Below are 21063 nucleotides of genomic sequence, written 5' to 3'. Positions count from 1 at the left end.
TATAAATTAGATAGAACGTGCGGGATGAATCACGAGGTGTGACTAGGGACCAGGATGCTTCTCTTCTCTGCTGACTGCAGTGACGAGAGGCGCACAACAGGTGGTCTAGTTGCCCTTTGGCAAAACCAACCAGGCAAGCAGCCCGACCAGCAAGCCCGAAATCTTCTCTTGCGGTGTGTGAAAGTAGATCGCCGTGTTGAGCAACATCCAACTCCACAGGCCCACCAGGCCTACCGATGCTGCTACGGCCGCATACGCCGATGTGGACCACCTCGTCTTGGCAGCGTTCAAAGGAGCTCCGCTCGGAAAGAGAAGCTTGGCGAACGCCGAACGACCGAGAAGCACTGCAAGGTATGGGGCGACATCCTCGAGCAGCAGCAGAGACGAGAGGACCATAATAAACGTGTGACCAGAGATGTCGTGTCCTCCCTTCCATATGGCACGGATGCTTTTGGACGCTTGCAGAGATGCGGCTGATTTCGATGAGAATAAAGCTGGATGGGTGGAGCTCGAGAGCGGAGTGCGCGTGCGGCAGTAGAGACTTTCCACGGGAGACTGCTGCGGGTCGCTGCTGGGTACACATACGGCGCCTGTTGCGGTCAAGATGCGCTCCGATAGAGGAGGACCAAAGAACCAGTTGGCAAACAGCAGCCATACCGCAGTTGCAATCATGTATCGCAGCACCGAGATAGAGACGGGGCTAGTGATGGTGGCTTGGGTCGCTGGTTCAACCGTAGCATCTTCGTCTTTCTTGTGATCGACACGGCTTGCTACGTTTGCGGATGCTCGAGAAGGTGCCGCCGCCGATGTCGTGGTTGCTGTTGAGGCGGGGGCTAGTCTGAGCAGAAACAGCTGGAGCGACCAAGCAAGTGTCGTCCAGATACACGCCTTTTTTACGAAGAGCTGATTGACAATGTTCTTGCGATTGGCCCAGTAGTTGAGTGCATGATGAGGGGGAAGCAGAATCGTAGCAGGGATCGGACCCAGATTGGTGTTGCCCTCTACATTGTTTTGCTGCGGGACGGGTGCTACGGCTGCTCCAGGAAGCGTGGACGGGAATTGCGAGTCGGATGAACCAGAGATGCCAGAGGAGATGCGAACATTTTGGAGATGGGTGCCGTAGATGACGCTGTAAGTGGTACCAAGCACGACGATCGAGCAGAGATACAGAGCAAAAGTGAGGTGATGCGGTTGCAAACCCAGAGGCAGCTTTGACTGCCGCCGTTGCAGTGACAGGTTGACGGTGCTCATCGTCTCGGTTCGAAAATGCGCAAAGTCTTGTGATGGGGAGAAGCAAACGTCGCAAACGTCGGAATACGTATGCGGATCATGGATCGTGGATCGTGGATCATGGGTGTAGAAATCACGAATCGTGAATATGTCTGTTGCCGACTGTGAGCGGTACATCCGCGTCATGACAATCACGAATCGTGAATCGTGGATCGTGAATTACAGAAAGCAAGCACGCTCGCTTCAAACCACCCATCGTGCATCATGCATGTGGAGGGTCACTCGTGACTGTATCGTGCTCGGCAACTGCGTGTGCTATTTTTCATGACTTTTCATGTTCAAGATTTGTGTGCTTCCACGTCGCCGACAAATCGTACATCCACGATCACATTCGCGATTCTCTTGCAGCGATCACACACCATGACTGCACAATCGCGAGGCTCAATTGAATCGGCCAAAGACGAATCCAAGTACATTACAAAGCAATAAGAAAATGCGAGACAAGAAAAGGTTGCAAGGATATCAAAGAACAGGAGCGGACAGAGGATTGGAACTGATGACGGTTAGTTGCAGCTCAGGACTGCTGCTGCTTCAACTTGGGATCAGTGATGGCGAGAACGCGGACCTCAATCGACCAGCGAGGCTCAGCATTCTTGGGCGTAGTCGGATCTTCAAATGCTGTGTGAGGCGTTCTAGTCTCGTCGACAGAATCATAGCACTTGAGCAGGATCGCCTCGTCGGTACCCAAGCCACTCTTATAGTACCATCGATGCTCTGGGTTCGAGTAGATGGACAGCGTCTGCCCCGTCCAGGTTGGATACCTGAGCTCTGTCTCGATCCAGTCCTTGGGTTTGCCGTTTTCGCCTCTCGACACGGTGCGACTGTCCGCCACCGCCAAGGGCATGTCCCAAGCTTGTCCCCTCAGCGGTCGCCAAAGGTTGATGAGTTGCGCGTGCAGCTCACCACGCTTGACTTTGTCGAGAACGTCCTGTCCAAGGTGCTTAAGTACTCGGTTCTCGCCCGCCCATCGACTCTGATCCGAATGAGCCACGAAAACGGGCTTGCGCGAATCTGGTGTTTCAGGCAACTGTTCCTCTTGCTGCGTTCGGCGCTTCCTCACTGTGTGATCAAAGATGAAAGTCGAAGTGACGCCGAGCTTGTCCTTGAAGATTCGATCCACATCGGCATAGTAGACCGATTCAATCCATTCTGAGTCTTCCCATTTATGCTCCGCCCAGCCCTTCTCAGTTTCCGGCAGACCGAAGCCCTCGATGACCTCGAAGCCAGCCTGACGCACGTTGAAGCCAGAACGCTCTCGGTCGGCAGGCGTGGTGCCGCGAAGGTCTGTGATCTCGACTGTGGGAGAGTCATAGACGTGGTTGTTCTGAATGCCATCGGCAGGGTTGTGCGAGGTGAAAGGCTTGTCCACCGTGCGCGACATGTAATTGATCGTAGCGCGAACCTTGCGAGTTCCTGGGATCTGCAATGAAATTGGGTCTGAGGTCTGAGCCTGCGTTCTAGTGGCTGTGAACGACATGACGACAACGTTTTTTGCTGGTGTGCCAAGGTGTGGAAGAATGGACGGATGAATAGATAGAAGCAATGTGTATAAGATCGAACCAGCTTTTATATGCTGAGCTTCGAGAACAAGTCTTGCTGTAACCTCCACCACATAGCAATCTCTGTCGCCAAAGCCGGCCTGTGTGACACTCGTAACTCCCTAGCTTTCCCGGAGCTGAATTGGTCGAACGATGGCACGGAGTAAGTCTGAAGCGGATCACGGCATCGGCGAACAAAGTCACGAGTCCTTCCGCACTTCAAGCGCGAGCTTCAGTTTATCGGCTACTAAGCTTCTCGTCAGTCTCGAGTGGAGAGAGGGTCGAGCAGCCTAGCAAAATGCAATCGTGAATGAGGTCACAGTCACAGTATTCATGATTCCAAAAAAGCTCTGGCTGAGAAATCAAGAAATGTGATTGCGCCATCTTTCCCCCGATTTCACCTCGAGGTCGTCATCTCAAACACAGGCCAGGTGGCTAATCTCCGCAAGCCAGAAGATGACAAACAAGTGTATCGGGCCAACCCTTTTGGGTGCGCCCGATCGACCAAGGCTTTGTACCGTTGGAACCAGAAGCCAGAGAAAAAATAGATTGCCGGCATCTGTTCACCTCTGTCATCACTTTGACTGTACTGTACTGTACATTCATACCTGATATGTTGACTGATTATCGTGAACATTCCCGTGTGGCCTTCCTTGACAGCCGCATGGCCCTTCACGACTTACCAACGTGGTCCATCCACAGCTTTCCAAATCACATGGCTGCATGGTGTGCTTCCGGGTAAGACTCACCATCCCAAACGTGCTTGCAATCAACGTTAATCCGCATTCGTGCGTCTGAGCTTCGGACTTTGGCGAAGAGCTGGACAAGTCATCCGGCAAAGCCCTTTCGAGGAGATCGTTCTCATTCGCATTCAGAAGCTGATCCTATGAGTTGTGAGTCTTCGAGTTGGTAGGAGGGTTTCTTTCACCCAGCCGATACGCGAGATCTTAGATCGGGTGCCGAAACATGATTTCGAACCCTGAAATCGGGTCCCACATTTTTCACCTCCGCTGTGTCACTTCCATGCACAGACGCACACTTTTAGGACACGCACCTGATGTTGACAACGCCTTGCAGATCACAACCACTCCTTCTCGAAGAGCCGGGACCAAGGCATCACCGTACAATCATGCAGCGAGACACAAGTCTACGAGATCCCTTTGCGACCGAGGATGAGTCATCAGCATCCGAGATTGGTCGAGCGCCGGAGCGCCGTCTAAGAATACCTCAGAATCAGCTCCGCAATGCCGATGAGCGTTGCGAGATACGGTCGCCACAGCCAGTACCAGGACCAGGGCTACCGCGCTCCATAGCAGTGAGGACAGAGACTGCAGCCACAAGCAAGGACGCACCTGCTCCAGCTCCGTCTCTACGTCTATCACTGGGCCTGCCTCGTAGTCGCACCAAAGCCCACAGTGGGCAGACTAGCGATGCCACCAACATAACCAGCACAGCGAGACAAGCGGATGATGCGGTGCGAAACACTGACTCAGACGCACTGCTATCACGTCTCTCAGCTCTGAAGCTCGGCTACTTGCCTTCGGAGCCCTTTACACAGGAGTTTTCCTCCACATTGCCGTCCAACGGTGGACATCCTACAGGCCGATCCGGCTTTCCTCAACCACATCACCCCGGTTCTTCAATACGGAGGTCCCCACTGATCAACATAGGCACTTATCTTCGTTGTTCCACCATCGATGCCGAGGTTGAATCGTTTTTACGGCAGGGCTGTGAGCAGAAGCAGATCATTTCAGTAGGAGCGGGGAGCGACAGTCGTTATTGGCGGATCATGGCAGACACCGACTTGTCTAGACGCCTGCATCACTATGTGGAAATCGACTTTGAAGAGAACACGAGCCAAAAGCTCTCGCGTATCTTGAAAAGTCCGATCCTGCGTGCGTCTCTGGACACAAATTCGAGCGTTTATGGGGTTCCCCTAAGTCATCTTTCGCAGTTCAGTCTGGGCGTGCCATGTCACACTGGATCTGAATCGCGGCAGTTTGACGTGATTCGCTCATCGAAATACTCGCTGCTTGCTGCAGATGTACGGAGTCTGCACCCTGATACTCCATCCGCTGAGCGCATCGACTTGGAACACTTGCTGGGTCCAGCAAGCACGGGGCTGGATTCAACCCTGCCAACCCTGATCCTGTTTGAATGTGTCTTGGCTTACATTGCCCCAGACAGAGCCGACTGGCTCATCCGACACCTCGGTCAACGCTTTGCTGCTGTTCAAGCACTGAGCTACGATATTGCGCTTGCTGGAGACGCGCATCCCTCTGCAAAAGCGGTTGCCTGTGTAAGCAGCGAAAGCGAAAGCAGTGAATGTGGCCAGACTGTCGGGACTGCCGACAGCGCCATCTCCACTTCGACTACTGTCGCGTCTCCTGCTCCGCCATCGCGCTTTGGTAGGGTCATGCTGCAGAACCTTGAGGTAAGTTGCGCCCAGGCACATGCGACCCACATAGCTACGTGCTGAAGCTGATACGCATCCGTTCTGCCCTCAACGTCGCCTCTCGTCACATAAAGATGCGCAAACTCTCGCTTCCCGGAGCCAGAGCCTACCCCACGATCCACGCACAAAGCCAACGTTTTGCCCAAGCCTGGTCCGATAGCCAAGCATTGCAGATCGAGACGTCAGGCAGAAGCCTCTTTTCGATCTGGTCGGACCTGGGAGCGGAACAAAGGAGCAGGTATGTGCGCGCTCTCTTATGCCTAGCTCAGCTTTACAGTAGCGAGTCACTGACACCAATGTATCGCCCCGTGTTGATTCATCGCAACTATTGACTTGGTTTATGACAGGCTCTCAAGACTCGAAGGTCTCGACGAGGTCGAAGAGATCGACATGCTGCTGCAACACTATTGCATCGTTCAGGCACGTCGACAACGGCCATGACTCCATGTTATGCCAATGCTACCACCAATCGGCCGAAAGAATAGCATGGCGTCGTTCTGACATGGTATGCTCACGGGCGAGGCTAAACGATTGTTGACCTGTTGACATTCCAGACCAATTTAGCGCGTCACCATAAACTATTGTCCAAGTGATTGCTGGCTGTCTCGAACCCAGCTTTTTCGTTGTTCGAAAGCCTAAGCCTGCCTGGAATTTTCCAGGCGAGAGGAGAGGTAACAGGTCGGAACGGCGGGCTGAGAGGGATCGGTGCTGCCGTTCCAGGGTCGGACTCGGGGTTGAAGTGGCCTGCTTGATTGACAAACCATCCTGCTGTACTTTGTCAACGATGGGACTTTTGCGGGAAAACTTGGGCCGCAGACAAACATACAGTGATCTCGAACACTGACGACTTGTGTCCAGCACTGCAACGGACTTGTCGCGTGTATGATCATTCGAGAGGTACTTTGCGAACGAGGATGTCGTGTAGACGAACTTGAATGTTCGAATCGCAGCCCGGAGTTCAAGCGACCGTTCATATGCCGACCTTGCATTAGGCAGAACGGAAGTAGATAGTTTAATCAAGATTGTTTCGCTCGGGGATGTCGCCGACTTTCCGATGAGCGCTGATCTGACTATCGCTCTCGAAAGTCGAGTTTAGCGAGCGGAGAAGAATAATGGCGGACTGAAGCAGAGAGCGCTACTCACAGACTGTTCTTGACGTTCATGCAGCCAGGAAATCAGGAAACCAAGAAACCAAGAAACCAAGAAACCAAGAAACCAAGAAACCAAAAAAACCGAAGAATAAAAAAATAAAAAAACAAAAAAATCAACAAGCAGGCTCACTTTTGTTTTGCATCGAGGTTCTTGAAGCTGCATAGCACGCACGACTGCGTCTCGATCGTCTGGGCTCTGAATTACGTCGTCCATGTCTAACGAAAATACTGCCAGAGCGCTCACTGCATTCACGTGAACCACGCTTAAGCGAAGGGGTGGTCACTGTTTGCCCTCAATGAATCTGCACGCTAGACCGAACATGCAGGTCGGCTAGTGCACGAGATCGGCACAATAAGTTGACCGACAAATTGGCCTAGAACAAGTTCGCCAAGTCTGAAAGAAGCATCTTGAATCACGAATCGTGAATGTCGGGTTGGTACAGGATACGATCAATGTTACAGCAACGTCCGCAGTAACCACTGTACAAAGGCCAAACACCAATAAAGAATGTAGGAGCTGAATGGAGAACGAGCCTTCGATGATCGGATAGCGAATCAATCGCGGGTGATGTGTTGGTGCGCAACCACGGGTCGGAGTTGCGACTTACTAGCAATATACCACGTCGCTGAGGATGTGACGTGCGCAGCTGTACCGCCTTGATCTGACCGGGTGTAGAACGGGAGAACAGCCTCATGAGCCTAAAGAGAGGTATGTAGGATGCCGAAGTTTAATACCCCGACGCCTTGTCTTGACTCGTGCAAGTATCCACGAGCTGAGGAGGCGAGATCCTCTGTTGTGGATCTAAGTTACGCCTCAGCCTTTGCCAAGCACGTCGACCAAAGATTCGTGCTTCACGATTCACGATTCCAGCGAGGCGAGATCCAGGTTTTTTTTGTGTGTGTGTTTTTTTGTTCTTACCTTTGATTCATTTTGTTTTTCTCTTTATTTAACGGAAACCGCTGTTGGCTGTTGACGACATAGCCGAAGTTTCATGCGTGCCACTGCACAGCTGCTCTCCCCTGTAACCGAACGTCGTGATCTGTCACTGTCTTCTTTGGTCGCCTGCTAAACTGGTACACTGTGTCTACTATGCGGGGGCCCAAACATGCATGATGTGTCACCGTTTTGGGCTGTACCTGCCTTAGAAGACCAGGTCGCGGTCTTTACTGTATCTCTACACATCTATCAAATCGTTAATAACGTTACAGAGTGCAACGATCGAAAAGCGTGTGGCTGAATGAAGAAAGTTGTGCGTGTCTTTTGCAACAGGTCTCGAGGGAACTATTTTCCTGTCGGCCAGCGACATCAACCCACCGCCACCGGGTGGGAAGTGAGGGTTTGCTTCGGCACTACCTACCGAGACTGCCACTGCAGCAAGGAGGGGCCCACCCCCACTCCCTTCTGCTCGAGAGCATGCGCTCCAAGAGCAACAGAAGCCTCTGCCTTCGGAAGCCTCCGAGGATAGCGGCAGCGCGGGGGAGAGAAAAAAGTGCGAGCGAAGGTGATCTGCTGCTGTGTCGTCACGTAGTAGACACGATTGGGACTGGAGGTTTCCGAACATGCTACCGAAGGCGTAGCTGACGAGGCTTGTTGGCGATTCCGTATGATGCTACGAGACTGGCGATGAAGCTGACGATGGACTGCTGCTCGAGTCGTTGGCGGCAACGAGATGATACTAACGAGTTAGAAAGACATACTGGAAAAGCGGATGGATAGCGGAGCGGATGAAATCAAAGAAAGAAAAAAAAAAAGCCCAGTTGACATGCTTCGAATGCATTCACGATTGACTCGGGCGCAAGCCCGTCGAAATCACGATTGAAATGAGTAGTGTGAGGTGTCGCAAGCCTCGGTAGCGCGCATCGCGTTCTCGAGCAAGGTGCAAGGTGGTAAAGCAAGGTACTGCCAAGCTTCTTGTGGACATGCACCGGCTCCCGACCACGATATCAAAGCAAAAAGTACGAGAATCCCGTTTGAAAGTCGAGCCTCGCTAATCTTGCTGAGCTAAGGGGGGAAAATAGCCTAACATGTGATCAAGTTTGGTTGCCATTCAAGATTCACGATTCACGATTCACGATTCGTGATTCGTGACTAAAAAGAAAGGAAAAGAAAGGAAAAGTTAAGAGCGAAATAAATAAGTCAAGATTAAAATATTAAGTCGGCGAATCGCAACAGTCGGTTGCACCGCGCTTCAAAAATCACAGAATGGAACATCATATCATCCGTGGTTCACGATCCTCCTGCAGCGGAAGCCAAAGTGGCGCAGGCGGAAGCGGAGCCGGATGGCCAATCTTTTCCCATAAACTCGGGTATCAGGCTTTCGGCTATTACCGCGGCTACATGCCGAAGTGGCTCTTGCCCTTGGACACACAAACACACTCATACGATTGCCACAGTATCACATTCCCTGGTACGCATTTCATCGGTTGAGTCGAATCACGCTTAGCGCTCGAGAAAGGGCGCATGCTTGTCCGCGTGGCATCCGTGAATCTCGCAGCTGACACTGCCGACATCATGCCAACGTCGTCCTAAGCCAGGTTAACTTAGCTACCGCCGCAACTCTCTGAACCAGAGAGACCTTGACACCAGCATCAGATTGCACAATGACTCCAACCAGTTCTTCTTTTCGTCATCTAGGCAAGAATTTGCTCGTACCCCTTCTAGATCGAACCGTAACCACTCGTGCTGTCAGGGTTGCCATAAGGCTGTGCGATAGTCACCTCTAGACCTATGTGTGCATTATTTTAGGGTCGGTCCAGCGACAAGCTTATTGTGTCTCAACGGTCGCCTGTTGCGACTTGCTCCAAGATCTCCGCCGAGACGAACTCCTTTGTGTTTCCCCGTTGCCTCTTCCGGGTGAAGGGACAACGTGCGATGCGCGTCTCGGCCATTCTCAATGCACCTCCGAAACGCCACAGCCTACTTCGGCCGAAAACAATCAACGTGATACTGATTAACTTATAATAAACAATAGGAATGCTGCTGCACCGGCGCCAGCTCGGTGAATATCAGCATCATTTCAGCGAATCACGTTCCACTTCGCGTGACATACCATCGCTTTGCCCACGCCATTCAGAATCAGCCTTTGGCTGTCTAAAGCCGCCATTACAGTAAGGCAGGCGACCCCCCAAAAAAAAGAAGAAAAAAAAAAGTCCACAATCGAATTCATCGATTCAAACCGGGGTTCCGGTCCGATCAGGGTAGCCTCGGGCTTCTGGATCCCTTACTGTGTTGGAACTGCTAGGCTTCTCTAACCTGGCACCCTTGCCTCGATCGCTGTTGTCTACCTGGTAGAAGCATACGATACTCAACAGCACATGGAAACAGTGCTAGAGTTACGCGTCGGACTAAAGGCCAGCGCAAGACACATCACGGCGGCGTCAGGCCTTGTTGGGCAGTTCCAAGGAGAATCGTGAATGAATCGGTTGGCAGTCAAGAAAAAGGGAAAGCAAAAGCACAACTGCAGCAAGCGTCGTCGCTGCACCGGCGTCTCTCATGAATCACCCACCCTGACCATCTACCTCAATTTTTCTGGTAGCAGCGCTTAGGCGAGTGGCCGCAGTGCAGCTGATCCGTCGGACCTGCAATCGGCGCTTTGCACTCTGGAATTTTTTTGACACTCCTACTCTATGCCGACGGATGATAACTCGATATTGCGCATGTTGCAATCAAACGGAGCTCGTTGGAGGGAACGGCGAACTGAAACACAGAGAGGGCAAGGTGAATGCAACAGGCTTCCGTACCGATAAACTGTGCGCTTGGCATCAACATCGGACAGCGTAGGCATCTCGATATCAGCTGCCTTTTGGTACGTGTACGTCGCTGTGTTACGAGCGACTGTCGAGTATTGTTTTCTATGCTCGGCAGGATGGATGCCATCGAACGAGGCAAAGAGATCTTGGCGAGAACAGCTGGTCATGGCGGGGCCATTCCTTCCATGCTACGTAGCGGTCAGCCAGTCTTCTGTCTCACTAGTTGCCGAGGCCCGTCTTGCAGCAGCTCAGATTCATCCCAATTCTGAACGCACTGTGCTCATGTGGGCGTGTTGCTGGATCCATCGTGAATGCTTGCAAATTTATTTTCTGTACAATCACGGATAGCTCTGTTTTGAGACAGCCACCTTTCCGACTCTCAGCGACGCCTGTCCGATGAAACATGAACCTACTAATAAAATTTGGTTTTCTTCTGGTCGATGCCCGTGAATATTTGCTTGTCTCAGTGCGTTGCTGCCACTATGTTCATAGGTCTGACTTGCGTCTGCACCTCACAATGTCTTCAAACTGCGAACGTTACAGACCAGAGTTCTGCAGAGCTGCCGCTAAGTTTTTTACTTTTAAAAAATTCCATATTTCACCGAGTGATTTCCTTTTGGAAGTCCGATCCCGTGTTGGGGGTTGCGTCCCTTACGTTATTCGTGATTGGCTTTGGTTTTAAAATAGTTAATCGTGAATTCTTCCCCAGGTCCACATGGGCGGGAAGGTGCAAGCCTCACTTTGCTTGTTCCATCCACAGTCCAAGGTCCGTGGTTCCTTTGTGCGTTCGTTATCTTTTTCAATTCAAGTGGTTTCGATCAGAAGTCCCCTTGCCGGTACGGGCGGGCGCCGGAAGGAAACTGTTCCAGATCCACAATCGTGAATCCACGATCTGTTCGGCTGAAGGAACTGTCTTCGTGATGCTCGTCGTCGGATTTCTCGACAGCTGTGCGCTCGGTGTATAGATGGCCGACACGGATCCATCAAGTTGTTTCTCGCAAAACCAGCGCTAACTTAACGTAGCTGTGTCAACGCCTGATCTGGATCTGGTCTGTGTGGGCTGTCGTTTGTCTACATTTGCGCCTGCGTCTACATCTGCAGGGCCGCTGTTCCGTCTTATGCGCGTTCCATTACCTCGGACCTCTACCGATTTCAGGTTGCCGATTTGGCGCACAGTTTGATCGGCTCAGTTCGACTGCATGCTGTCCGTCTCTGTCCCCTGTTCGGCCTTGCGCCTATCTTTGATTTAAACCAACCAACCTCGTTTAGCCGATGAACAGAGGCGGCTCCGCTTGTGTGCCTGCCTCAGAGATTAGTGTGATAGAATCATGGTCAGCGACCGTCGCGACTATTCATTTTGGCACTTGGCACTTGGTGCTGCCTCTGCTCCCCTCTTCCGGCTCGAAGTGTTCCGTAAATGCAGCAGCATCTCAGACCGAATCAAGAATTGGTTCCTCGACGCATGCCTGATGTTCATGGTTGGGTTATGAGATCTGGATCCAGCCTTCTCCGGTCACTGAACTCGGACGCCCCTCGTCGGCAGTCCGCCCTTGTCGTGTTTTGACGCACCGCTCCTCGATGCGTGGCCACAACAGCCGATCTTTCATGGCATGAGTGATCCAGTATCCCGACCTGGACTTGGTCACACCCAGACGTTGCCCTTGCTGATTTTGGTAACCCTTGCCAACGTTGGCACGCAAATCACCCAACGAGTCGACTTTGCTTGCTTGTTCGCTCGCTGGCTCGCTTTCATTTCCAGCCACAAGTGCTCTTGCCGTTCCATCCAGGATCAATCGCTCTCATTTGCAACGATTTGGCCTCCTCTCACCCTTCAAACCGTCCAAGGCCAAGGCCGCAACTAATTAGTTTGTCTAGCACCGTCCCGCATCGTACTGCATGTTTCTTTGCATCTTCCACCCAACAGCGATCCGTCTCGGAGCTTCGTGCCTCTGTGAGGCTCCAATTAGGTCCTGCATCTACACCGCCGCACGTTCAACGCCGTCTTTAGCCGTGCCGCTGCGCAGCATTGCTTAAAGTGGCCGGTCCAAGGACTCGACAAAACGAGTCGCTTCAGCTGATCCCTACCTGCCTGTCGATCTCCATATCATCGTTTGCACGACTCAGATCGTCTCTTGTCTCCACAACTTGCGATCCGGCTTCAGCATTGATCGTTTCTCGTTATAATCTAGAGTAACTGAAGCGATCATCTCGGCTCCAGACACACTCTTTGGACAGTTGCAACCCGTCCCGTCCCGTCACGTCCTCACACACACGCACTTTGTGCCCAGATCTAATGAGCACGCACTGCTAGGTTGTCCATGGCTCCTCAAGTACCAGCAGCTCCCGTCGCCCTTGTTTCAGACGATCGCACTTCAGCTGGGCTGCTACAGATCACGTTGGGTATTCGGTCGCGCAAGCATTCACATTTTCATCACCATTTCCATCACACCACACACGCAATAGGCGGCATCCGAAGCGCTTCTGAGCCGGCAAGACAGGTAGAAATCCTCCGAGCTCGTCAGCGTCGGTCCGTTCTGACGCACCACTTCAGTCGTCGAGGCTGCTTGCGAGCCTGTTCAGCATGCATCCGCATCGACCCCTCTATGACTCTCACACCGAAAACACTCCGGCGGGACAGCGTCACGTCGAGATGAGAGACACGCTCGTCGGCCCATCCGATCGTCGAACGTCTCAAATGCAAGTAACGGGCTTGCCGCAAGGTCACATGGAAGCCAAACTTGGTTACGACTATGCAAACCCTCAGAGAATGCGCCCAAAGTCACCGCTGCTTTCGCCCACCTCGTCGCGTGACCATCTTCAGTTGAGCTCAGCTCAGCCACCACACGACTACCGATCCATGCCATCCGCCTCTCGGTTCCCACCCGAGCATGTGCGCCTTCCTCAACCGCCGTCTCACCCCGAATTCCCTTACGACAGCTATCAGTTCACTCATCCCGATCAGCCCGATCGTGAAACGTATCCCGAGCAGAGCTCTCCTCGCTACCCAGCTCTACCTCGTCGCGTATCTCCCTACGATGACCCACCAGACGCTCGGTACCGTCACCATCCACAGCAACAGCGGTCGCCGCCTTACCACGAGTATGGCCATCCGCGTCGATCCGATACTATCATCCCTCCGTCTCCGTCTCCGTCTCTGTCGTACCCTCAGCATTCCGGATATGCATATCGACATGCTCGTGCCAATGACGCTTCCGGGGCTCCAGAGCGTCACAGTCTGCCAAATCTTAGAGACTCTAATGGCTTTGTCGAAAGCATTCCAATCTCAGACGAGTTCGCTAAGCGCAGCTCCTATTCCTCCGACCACGTAAGCTACCCGCAGAAGTCTTTGGCTCGCGATCACTGGCACGCCTTTGATCAGCGTAGAGATTCCACCGGGCCTTCTCGACCTTCCACCTCGACCTCTTCCAATCCCACAGTCTGCACCTCAACGCCGACCCGTTCTGCACCATCTTGCTCCTCCTCCTCCTCTCGAAAGCGTAAGAAGCAATTCAAGTATATGCTCGAGCACGACGCTCCTGACGCGTCCAAACCCAACAGTATGGGCACCATCGAGGAAGACCGAGACCGAGACCGAGATCGAGACCAATTCGACCAGCTCGAGGCCGATGTAGAAGCGGAGGGGGCTTCCCAACGCAAAGAGAGCAGGAAAAAGGTCAAAAAGGCATGCATCTTTTGCAAGCGTAGCCACATGCCTTGCGAAGAGGCTAGACCGTGCAAGCGCTGCGTCAAACGCGGCATCTCGCATCTCTGCAGGGACGCCGAGCCGGCTAATGCTTCGAGCGCAGCAACCACGTCTACTTCGACGACCAAGAACAAGTTTGGCGAGGCGCGCCAACAAGCACGCACAAGGCGTAGCAAGCAAGAAGACGGCGCACGTAGCAACAGTCAGCACACTGGTGAGACCGAGTCGGAATCCGATTTGGAAAGCTTGGCTTCTTCGGGGGCCTCATCCAAGCTCCACCGGACTGGAACAGACTTTCGACGCCCAGACATGAACACTATGCCTGGCGCCGCGGTGCGCGATCCTGACATACGGCCAAGCTTGCCAGTCTCGGCACTTTTGAGCTCCACAAGGGTGGAGCTAGCACGCCGTTCTGTCAAGCGTTCGCCCTCGCCCGGGGTTACCGAACAGGAACAGAAAGAAGCCTGGAACAGGTCCATGGACCCTCCCACGCAGCACAAAATGATGCAGATGCTCGAAGCAGGTCCTACAGCCGAAGACCTCAGTGACATTTTCGGCGAGATGCCCACTTCGTTGCTCATGACGCCGGCCATGGCCAATGCTCCCGACGGTCAGTCTATCTTGCGTCCTGCGTCGGCTGGCCTGCCTGACTCACTTAATCGGCGTGGTAGCGAAGCCAAGGACGGCCAACATCGCTGCAAACGATCGCTCTCCCATCCCTTTTCTAGAGAGCAAGCTCAAGTGGATGAAGCCGGGTTCAAACTGCCCCCGCGTCCGAAGCATTTGCTGCAAGAAGAAATGGCTACCACTTCGGAATTGCGTGGTGGTCCACCCACCTACTCATACACGTACGGTTATGCCAAGTTAGCGCGATGGATGCACACACGATTCTCTCGCGCCAACTGCGAAAAAGTGGATCGTAGCCTTTCCATGATCCGGCCGAAGCTGATGGCCATCTCGCACAGTCTGCCGGAGGAAGAGCTTATCAGTGTCGAGGATTCCTTCTACCGCTTGCTAGACTTTTACACTCAGAACGTTCTCGAGACTATCCCAGTTCCGATGATCGTGGCTCGACGAACCGGCGAGATCTACGCCGCCAACTCTCATGCCTGCAAGCTTCTGCAATTGCCCGCGTCGTTGTTTGAAGGGGGACAGATCTGTCACTACCAGTTAGTCACCGAGCAAGATTCGGTGTCTATGTGGGACAAGTACGCTCAGGAAGCAACGGGCAGATTGGAAGCTCCCCCTAGTCAGACGGCGATGCTCGAGGTGGATCGGAGCTTGCTGTTGTTCAACAAACCAGGATTCAATCCTAGGACACGCGAATTGTTGGGTGATGGCGTGTGCGAGGATGGAAGCGAGGTCGTCGTCAGGAGAAAGGTGATCGTCACCTTTGAGGCAAAGATAAGCAAGCATGGCTTGCCGTTCATGGTCACTGGCACTATTGTGCCTATTCCGGATGACGAATGAAGAGAGAACATCGAAGGCTGACGCGGGGGGTTTTCGGGGTGCCGATAGACACGAGCTTACATATGTACCTTTAATCGTGAATTTTGATAGTGATTCGACTAATCTCCTATATCTCTATGTACACGTTGCCGATGCACTGGACGTCGAACGTTGTATGGCATGATGGATCAAGAATGTGACTCGATAAAAGTTGGATACCAACAGCAGTTCAACTTGAAGCACCGCGATGGACACAAGACGAGCCTGAGGACACGATCAAAGCTGGCTCGAACCAAGATAAACGATCAAGAGTGGGAATGAAGGAAGACATACGTGATTCACGATTGCATGGGAGACGGCCAGAGCCAGAAATGGCGAGATGTACAAGAGGTCATTTTCAAGAAATCTAGAACGGACTTGAGCTTTTGCAACGGGATTATGGGATGGTGATCATGCGCTGATACATGCGGATGGAAGTGTTGACGAAATAAAGTTACAAGAAAACAATTGTGAATCGTGGATGCATACAAACAGCCAAAGGCAGAGACAAAGCGAAGCGAGCTACACAGCGGGAGTGAAGTCGAGCGGGGCATTAGCGAGCATTCTGAGCGTCTCGACGATCGGAGGGATAGCTGCACAGATGAGCAAGATGGCGCCAAAGAGGACGAACGAAAGCGAAGCGATGGCCATGCATCTGGGTTTCGCGATCAGGCTGGAAGCGCCAATAGCGCCCGCGGTGCTGCCCATGGCGATACCGATGGTGAGGTAGTCGTGTTGGCTTTGCTTAGTCTGCGAGTCATCCGACTCGTCCGAGGATCCAGGACCGTCAAGGTCAGGATTCAAGCCGAACAGACGGAAGAACGCGTCTTTGAAAATCGAAATGACAATCCCGGTGATGACAACAAGCACAACAGTGATGCTCTCGTCGGCACCGATCGTGAGCGAGAGCTCGATGGCGAGTGGTGTCGACATGAATCGACTCGCGAAAGCGAGCGCGCGTTCCGGCGCAATTCCAATGTTGGCAGCAATCGTCGGCCACACAAACAGCGACATCATCGAGCATGGCAACAGAACGACAAGCATGTCGACCAAGTGCAACCACAAATCCCAGCGGTATCGATACATCGGAATCGCCAGCGATACAATCCCGGCATCCAGCGTGGAAAACAATACATCGCCCGCGCCGATCACCGGACCAGTGTATCCCTGCAGAGACCACAGCACAGTGTACTTGGCATCCACCGAGTACGAGTTGAGCGTGCGCCGAAGCGACCAGCCTCGGATCTCGCCGACGCCCCAGAGGATGAGGACCGTGGTGATTGATGTGGTAAGGATCGGGTGCGCGTAGCGTCGGATCTTGGCTGGCACGAGCGTGATAGAGCCAAGAAAGGTGACCAAGTTGATCCCGAGGAAGAGCGGCAACGAAATGTCGACAATGTAGAACAGCGGGATACCAGCGACGAGCACAAGTGAAAACACAAACCAAGGGATCAACGTCCACAGCTTCTCAACAAGCCGATCGACCGCGTCCATCTCTGGTTCGGAATCTGGCGGTCCTGCGCGATCGTCTCCACTTGTCGTGGTGACGATCTGCTCTACCGACATACAATCGACCTTCTTTTCGCAAATCATACCGCCGTCCGAAGTGACATGTGCCTCAATGTCGTCACTGACAGTCTTGTCACTTTCGGCCTTGCTGGGTCTTCGAATGTCGTACTGCGGATTTGGTTTCGAAAGCGAATACGAGGCGGTGGTATCGTGCTTCTCGTCATGACTGGTGCGCAGAGGCGTAGGCGCGACGAGCGTGGGCATGACCAACGTCTCGATCTCGTCTCCTGTTGCTTCGACCGATCGTCTTGTTGTGCGAGGATCGATGCTAACGCTGTCTGCCTTCACATGCTTGCTAGCAGCAACATGGTCATCCATGGCTGCGCCACTCGAACGTCGATCGAGCAGATCTTGCCTGGCACGCAAGATGTACTCGTCAAACGTGGGCGAGAGAGTGTCGTTAGCCCGAACGACGCGCTCGAATTGACCAGCCGATTTTTGCGACGCAGCCGACGCGCTCTGCGGCCTACGCGAGGATGCGGCGAGCTTCTTAAGACCACTACCTGGGCCGACGATGGCAGCGCCGAAGCGGCCCTTAGTGGCAGACCTGTCGTTACCAGAACGAGGGCGAGCCACTCGCGAGGGGGAAAGCGAGGTAGCCTCGCGCATACGTGCGCCTGCAACCGACGCACCGATCCACGATCTTGCCAACGATCGACTTCGACCGAGCGCTGGCCTCTCATCGGCATCGACGTCGCCATGGTCTTGCATATGGGCATGAGCAAAGTAATCCGAGTTGTGGTGGTGCAAGCGGTGGTTGTGGTGCAGCGCCGAGCCAGGTCGGGGCGAGTTAGGTGCAGAAGGCACCTGCGGATAGTGGTGGTGATGCGCGATCGGAGTATGCGCGGTCGCATACGGATCTCCTTGTTGACGAGCTGTCTCAAGCTGCACATGCTCCAGCTGGCGTTGAGCATCCTGACGTTGCGATGCATTACGAACTGGAGCACGTGCGCCCGGCGTGTTGATCGCAACAGCCGTGTTGAGCGTCAGCGGTGCAGTAGCGATGGCAGTCATACCGGACAATCCGGTAGCAATACTGCTCAGCTTTTCACCGCCTTGCAGCGCGCTGTGCTTGTTGCTATTATGACTGGTTGCGCCCAATGTGCTTTCGGTGTCGGCTTTGGCGACCAAGCCTGGTGCAGCTGGTGTCGGGTTGATGTTGGACATGACAGCGACCAGAGTAGCGACACTAGCACGACGCTGTTCATGCGCTCGTCTGAGCTTGTCCTCCTTGTCATTCTTTCGGTGTTGAACCCGACGCTTTGTAATGGCAACCACCGAACGAATAGCCTTGTGAAGTAGGACGGGGAAGATGAGACCGAGCAACTGAGAGGCGGCGAACCAACCGGTGATCAAGCCGATCTCTTTACCGTTGATGATCTCCCTCGCAGGGATAAGGATGAAGCTGGGCGTGAACATGACCGACATGTATCTCAAGCAAAAGTCACATGGAGCTTCGAGTAAGGCAAGCATGGGCTGAAGAAGGATCTTGCGCTGCGGTTGGTCATTGACACTGGTGTGCGAATCGTCGGTTGCGCAAGATCTGCGAGCGGCCCATTTCTGGACAGGAGGCGTGGTCGAAAGAAAATCGAGTGTGAGGAGCAAGATAAAGAGAAAGACCATGGCGAGCACGGGGCTGGGGAATCGGAAGGGTGCTCGGTCCATGGCCTGCTTGATAAGCCAGGTGAGAAAGAGAAGTGATGCGATACCGATGGGTACATGGATCCAGTTCGTAAATAGATCCTTGCGCCGTTGAGCATCGGTGAACATCAGACGCAATGCAAGAAACACATGCGAGATGGACCGCACCCGATCTACGTACGGCCTGTCCATGACGCAAGCCTCACAAGCTTGGTCGGATGAACCAAAGGTGGTGGTACTGGAAGCACTGCCGCGTCTCGTCTGACATGCATGTGGTGTTTGGGCCTCTACGTTGGCTATGGTGCCCGAAGTGGACCGAGACGAAGCCATCGTTGCTGATATTGGCGGTTCTGCGGTGGATGATATTGATTCCGATGTGGATCGTCCGGTCATGAGGACAGTGGGGGAGGTGACGAGGAACGTTGGACTCGTATGTGACGAGGGAGATGGTGTTGAGCGCGGATAAGAAGTGTCAGAGGAGGTGCTTCGTGGCTGCTTTGCGGAAAACAAGCGCATTATGTGTGCAGCAGCTGTAGGAGCGCGTTCAGATGGGGGGAGGTGCTGGAGAGGACGCGTATAAGCTGAGACTGAGGGCCAGCTATATACTATCCACACACAGATTACAGAGCTGCAAGTACAAGGGCGGAAAGGGGTCATACACGGGGCTTTCAGATGAGCCTACGGATCGGGACTTGAAAAAAACGCTGCTGTGATAAGGAAAGGTTAAGACAAGATGAGGCGGGCAAGAACGAAGCAGACGGAGTTTCCAGAAAGAGACAGCTGTAATTGATTACGGCCTCCGAGGAGAGGAAGAAGCGAGCGGACTTGATCATGCCAAACACCGACATTCTCATCAACAAGGTTACGGGGAGCGAGCTCACCTCATTTGGCGTGATGAAATGGTTCGCAGAGAGCGCGTGATGATATGCAATCTTGACAGGACGATAGACGGACCAAAGCCAAGGAAAGAGGCGTGAATGAGGCAAGATGTATCACACTGAGCAAGGCAGGAGTCGGAACGAAGGATTTGGACAAGGCCATTCGAACAGTATGGCTACCAGGGTTGCGATCTACGCAACAACGGAACGATGCAGAGCTAAGCATAAGTGAGGAATGCTTGGGTGCGCGAAAAGTGAAGTGATGTGCAAAGGCCGGTGTGCTTGGAGCATCGGCTTGCCTGCGGCAAAGTGTATGCTTGCTGCACATGATGCACATGATGCACATGATGGCACGTCGAAATGCGCACTTCTTGGCGTTTATGTGTTCGATTTCGGACCGCAGGAAGGGAGTCAGCGTGGCGGAGCGGAATGAACAAGGCCACCTTCATCATTGGTTACTCCACCACAACCTTGGCCGACACAGACCCCCACCACTCAAGCGGCACGCCAAGTCTGTGCCACAGCTCTCAACCCACACCAGGCGCAGAGACACAGCCTCGTCCAGCGCACCATTGCTTCGAGCCGAATGGAGAAGCCCACAGACACGGTCTTGGCTTGCATCTCACCGCGATGCTCGGCAATGACAAGCTTTCATAAGGCAGCAGTGAACTCGTGTCCCACTCTCTGCAGCAGACAATATCAAAGATGCTCAACGTGAAAGCTCAGTGATCAGATCGCTGGATCGCTTGCGGTATAACGTGGCCTTGAACTTTCACGATAAGACACGCGACGACGTTGACAACCTGCAAAGGAATGGGAGTTCTTTTTGTTGTTTTGCAGAATTTATCATTCGTGATTATTAATAATGAGAGAAAGGGCAGCGGTTCACGATGGTATTTTGAATTACTCAGCTCAGCTCATTCACGATTTGTCAAGATTCACGATAGCATAAGAGCGCCAAGAAGTGCCAGAAGAACGTGTGTTGATCTTTGCAAGTCGGGCATTCTTGATTCGTGATTGCTGTGCAGACGCGCCAGACGGCTCGGGGACTTATTTGGATGCCAAGAACTGCGACTTGCGTGCATGCGAGAGTCATTCATGGGACGGTGTACGGTGTACGGTGTACGGTGTACGGTGTACGGTGCTGGTGATTTGTGAGCTAACGTCATGTTAATCTCCTGCCTGCTTCTACACCGACACGCACCACGGAGAATATTCACGATTTTTCTACTTCGCACATTTCGTGATTCGTGATTGTCAATCTTGGAGATAAGTCGTGAGTTAAGCGAGGTTTTGTAAGTCAAGTCAAAGCGTGTGGTCTTGGCGTTTGTCATGGCAACCTGCCGCTCTGCCCGGCCCGTTCGACGAAATTCGCGATAATCCAACGCCAATCACGAATCTGTGATCTCTTGGATGACGTGTTGAGATGGATAACGACAGTAAAAATGGGTTTTCTACCACGATGACCAATTAGAAGACGCCGAGATAAAGTCACGAATTGACCAACAAGATGAGATAACAGCACGTCAGGGTTGGAATGCCAAGACATCCTCTTAGCAAGCATACCAACATGACGCGGCTCTCGCCATGACACATCGTC

The 21063-nt window shown here is 53.1% G+C and overlaps 5 protein-coding genes across 5 annotated transcripts; 2 read left to right on the top strand and 3 right to left on the bottom strand.

The window, feature by feature from the left end:
- Nucleotides 1–105: 105 nt before the first annotated feature.
- Nucleotides 106–1251, bottom strand: UMAG_12294 (uncharacterized protein; the record flags this gene model as incomplete). The annotated part of the gene is made up of 1 exon (XM_011393093.1): nucleotides 106–1251. One exon carries the CDS (start codon nucleotides 1249–1251, stop codon nucleotides 106–108), a length of 1146 nt encoding a protein of 381 aa, XP_011391395.1.
- A 553-nt stretch (nucleotides 1252–1804) lies between these two features.
- On the bottom strand, nucleotides 1805–2767 carry UMAG_05002 (uncharacterized protein; the record flags this gene model as incomplete). Its single annotated transcript, XM_011393000.1, has 1 exon — nucleotides 1805–2767. One exon carries the CDS (start codon nucleotides 2765–2767, stop codon nucleotides 1805–1807), a length of 963 nt encoding a protein of 320 aa, XP_011391302.1.
- A 1190-nt stretch (nucleotides 2768–3957) lies between these two features.
- Nucleotides 3958–5724, top strand: UMAG_12293 (uncharacterized protein; the record flags this gene model as incomplete). The annotated part of the gene is made up of 3 exons (XM_011393092.1): nucleotides 3958–5262; nucleotides 5358–5521; nucleotides 5631–5724. The coding sequence occupies 3 exons, from the start codon at nucleotides 3958–3960 to the stop codon at nucleotides 5722–5724; spliced, it is 1563 nt and encodes a 520-aa protein (XP_011391394.1).
- A 7041-nt stretch (nucleotides 5725–12765) lies between these two features.
- UMAG_04999 (uncharacterized protein) lies at nucleotides 12766–15357 on the top strand (the record flags this gene model as incomplete). The annotated part of the gene is made up of 1 exon (XM_011392999.1): nucleotides 12766–15357. The coding sequence occupies one exon, from the start codon at nucleotides 12766–12768 to the stop codon at nucleotides 15355–15357; it is 2592 nt and encodes an 863-aa protein (XP_011391301.1).
- Nucleotides 15358–15897: 540 nt separating this feature from the next.
- On the bottom strand, nucleotides 15898–19101 carry UMAG_04998 (uncharacterized protein; the record flags this gene model as incomplete). The annotated part of the gene is made up of 1 exon (XM_011392998.1): nucleotides 15898–19101. One exon carries the CDS (start codon nucleotides 19099–19101, stop codon nucleotides 15898–15900), a length of 3204 nt encoding a protein of 1067 aa, XP_011391300.1.
- Between the last annotated feature and the right edge of the window lie 1962 nt (nucleotides 19102–21063).

Source organism: Mycosarcoma maydis, chromosome 15 (assembly GCF_000328475.2).
Source record: "Mycosarcoma maydis chromosome 15, whole genome shotgun sequence".
NCBI classification, from domain to species: Eukaryota; Fungi; Basidiomycota; class Ustilaginomycetes; order Ustilaginales; genus Mycosarcoma; species Mycosarcoma maydis.
Note: the sequence above shows the minus strand (reverse complement) of the source record. Positions and strands in the feature narration are given on the sequence as shown.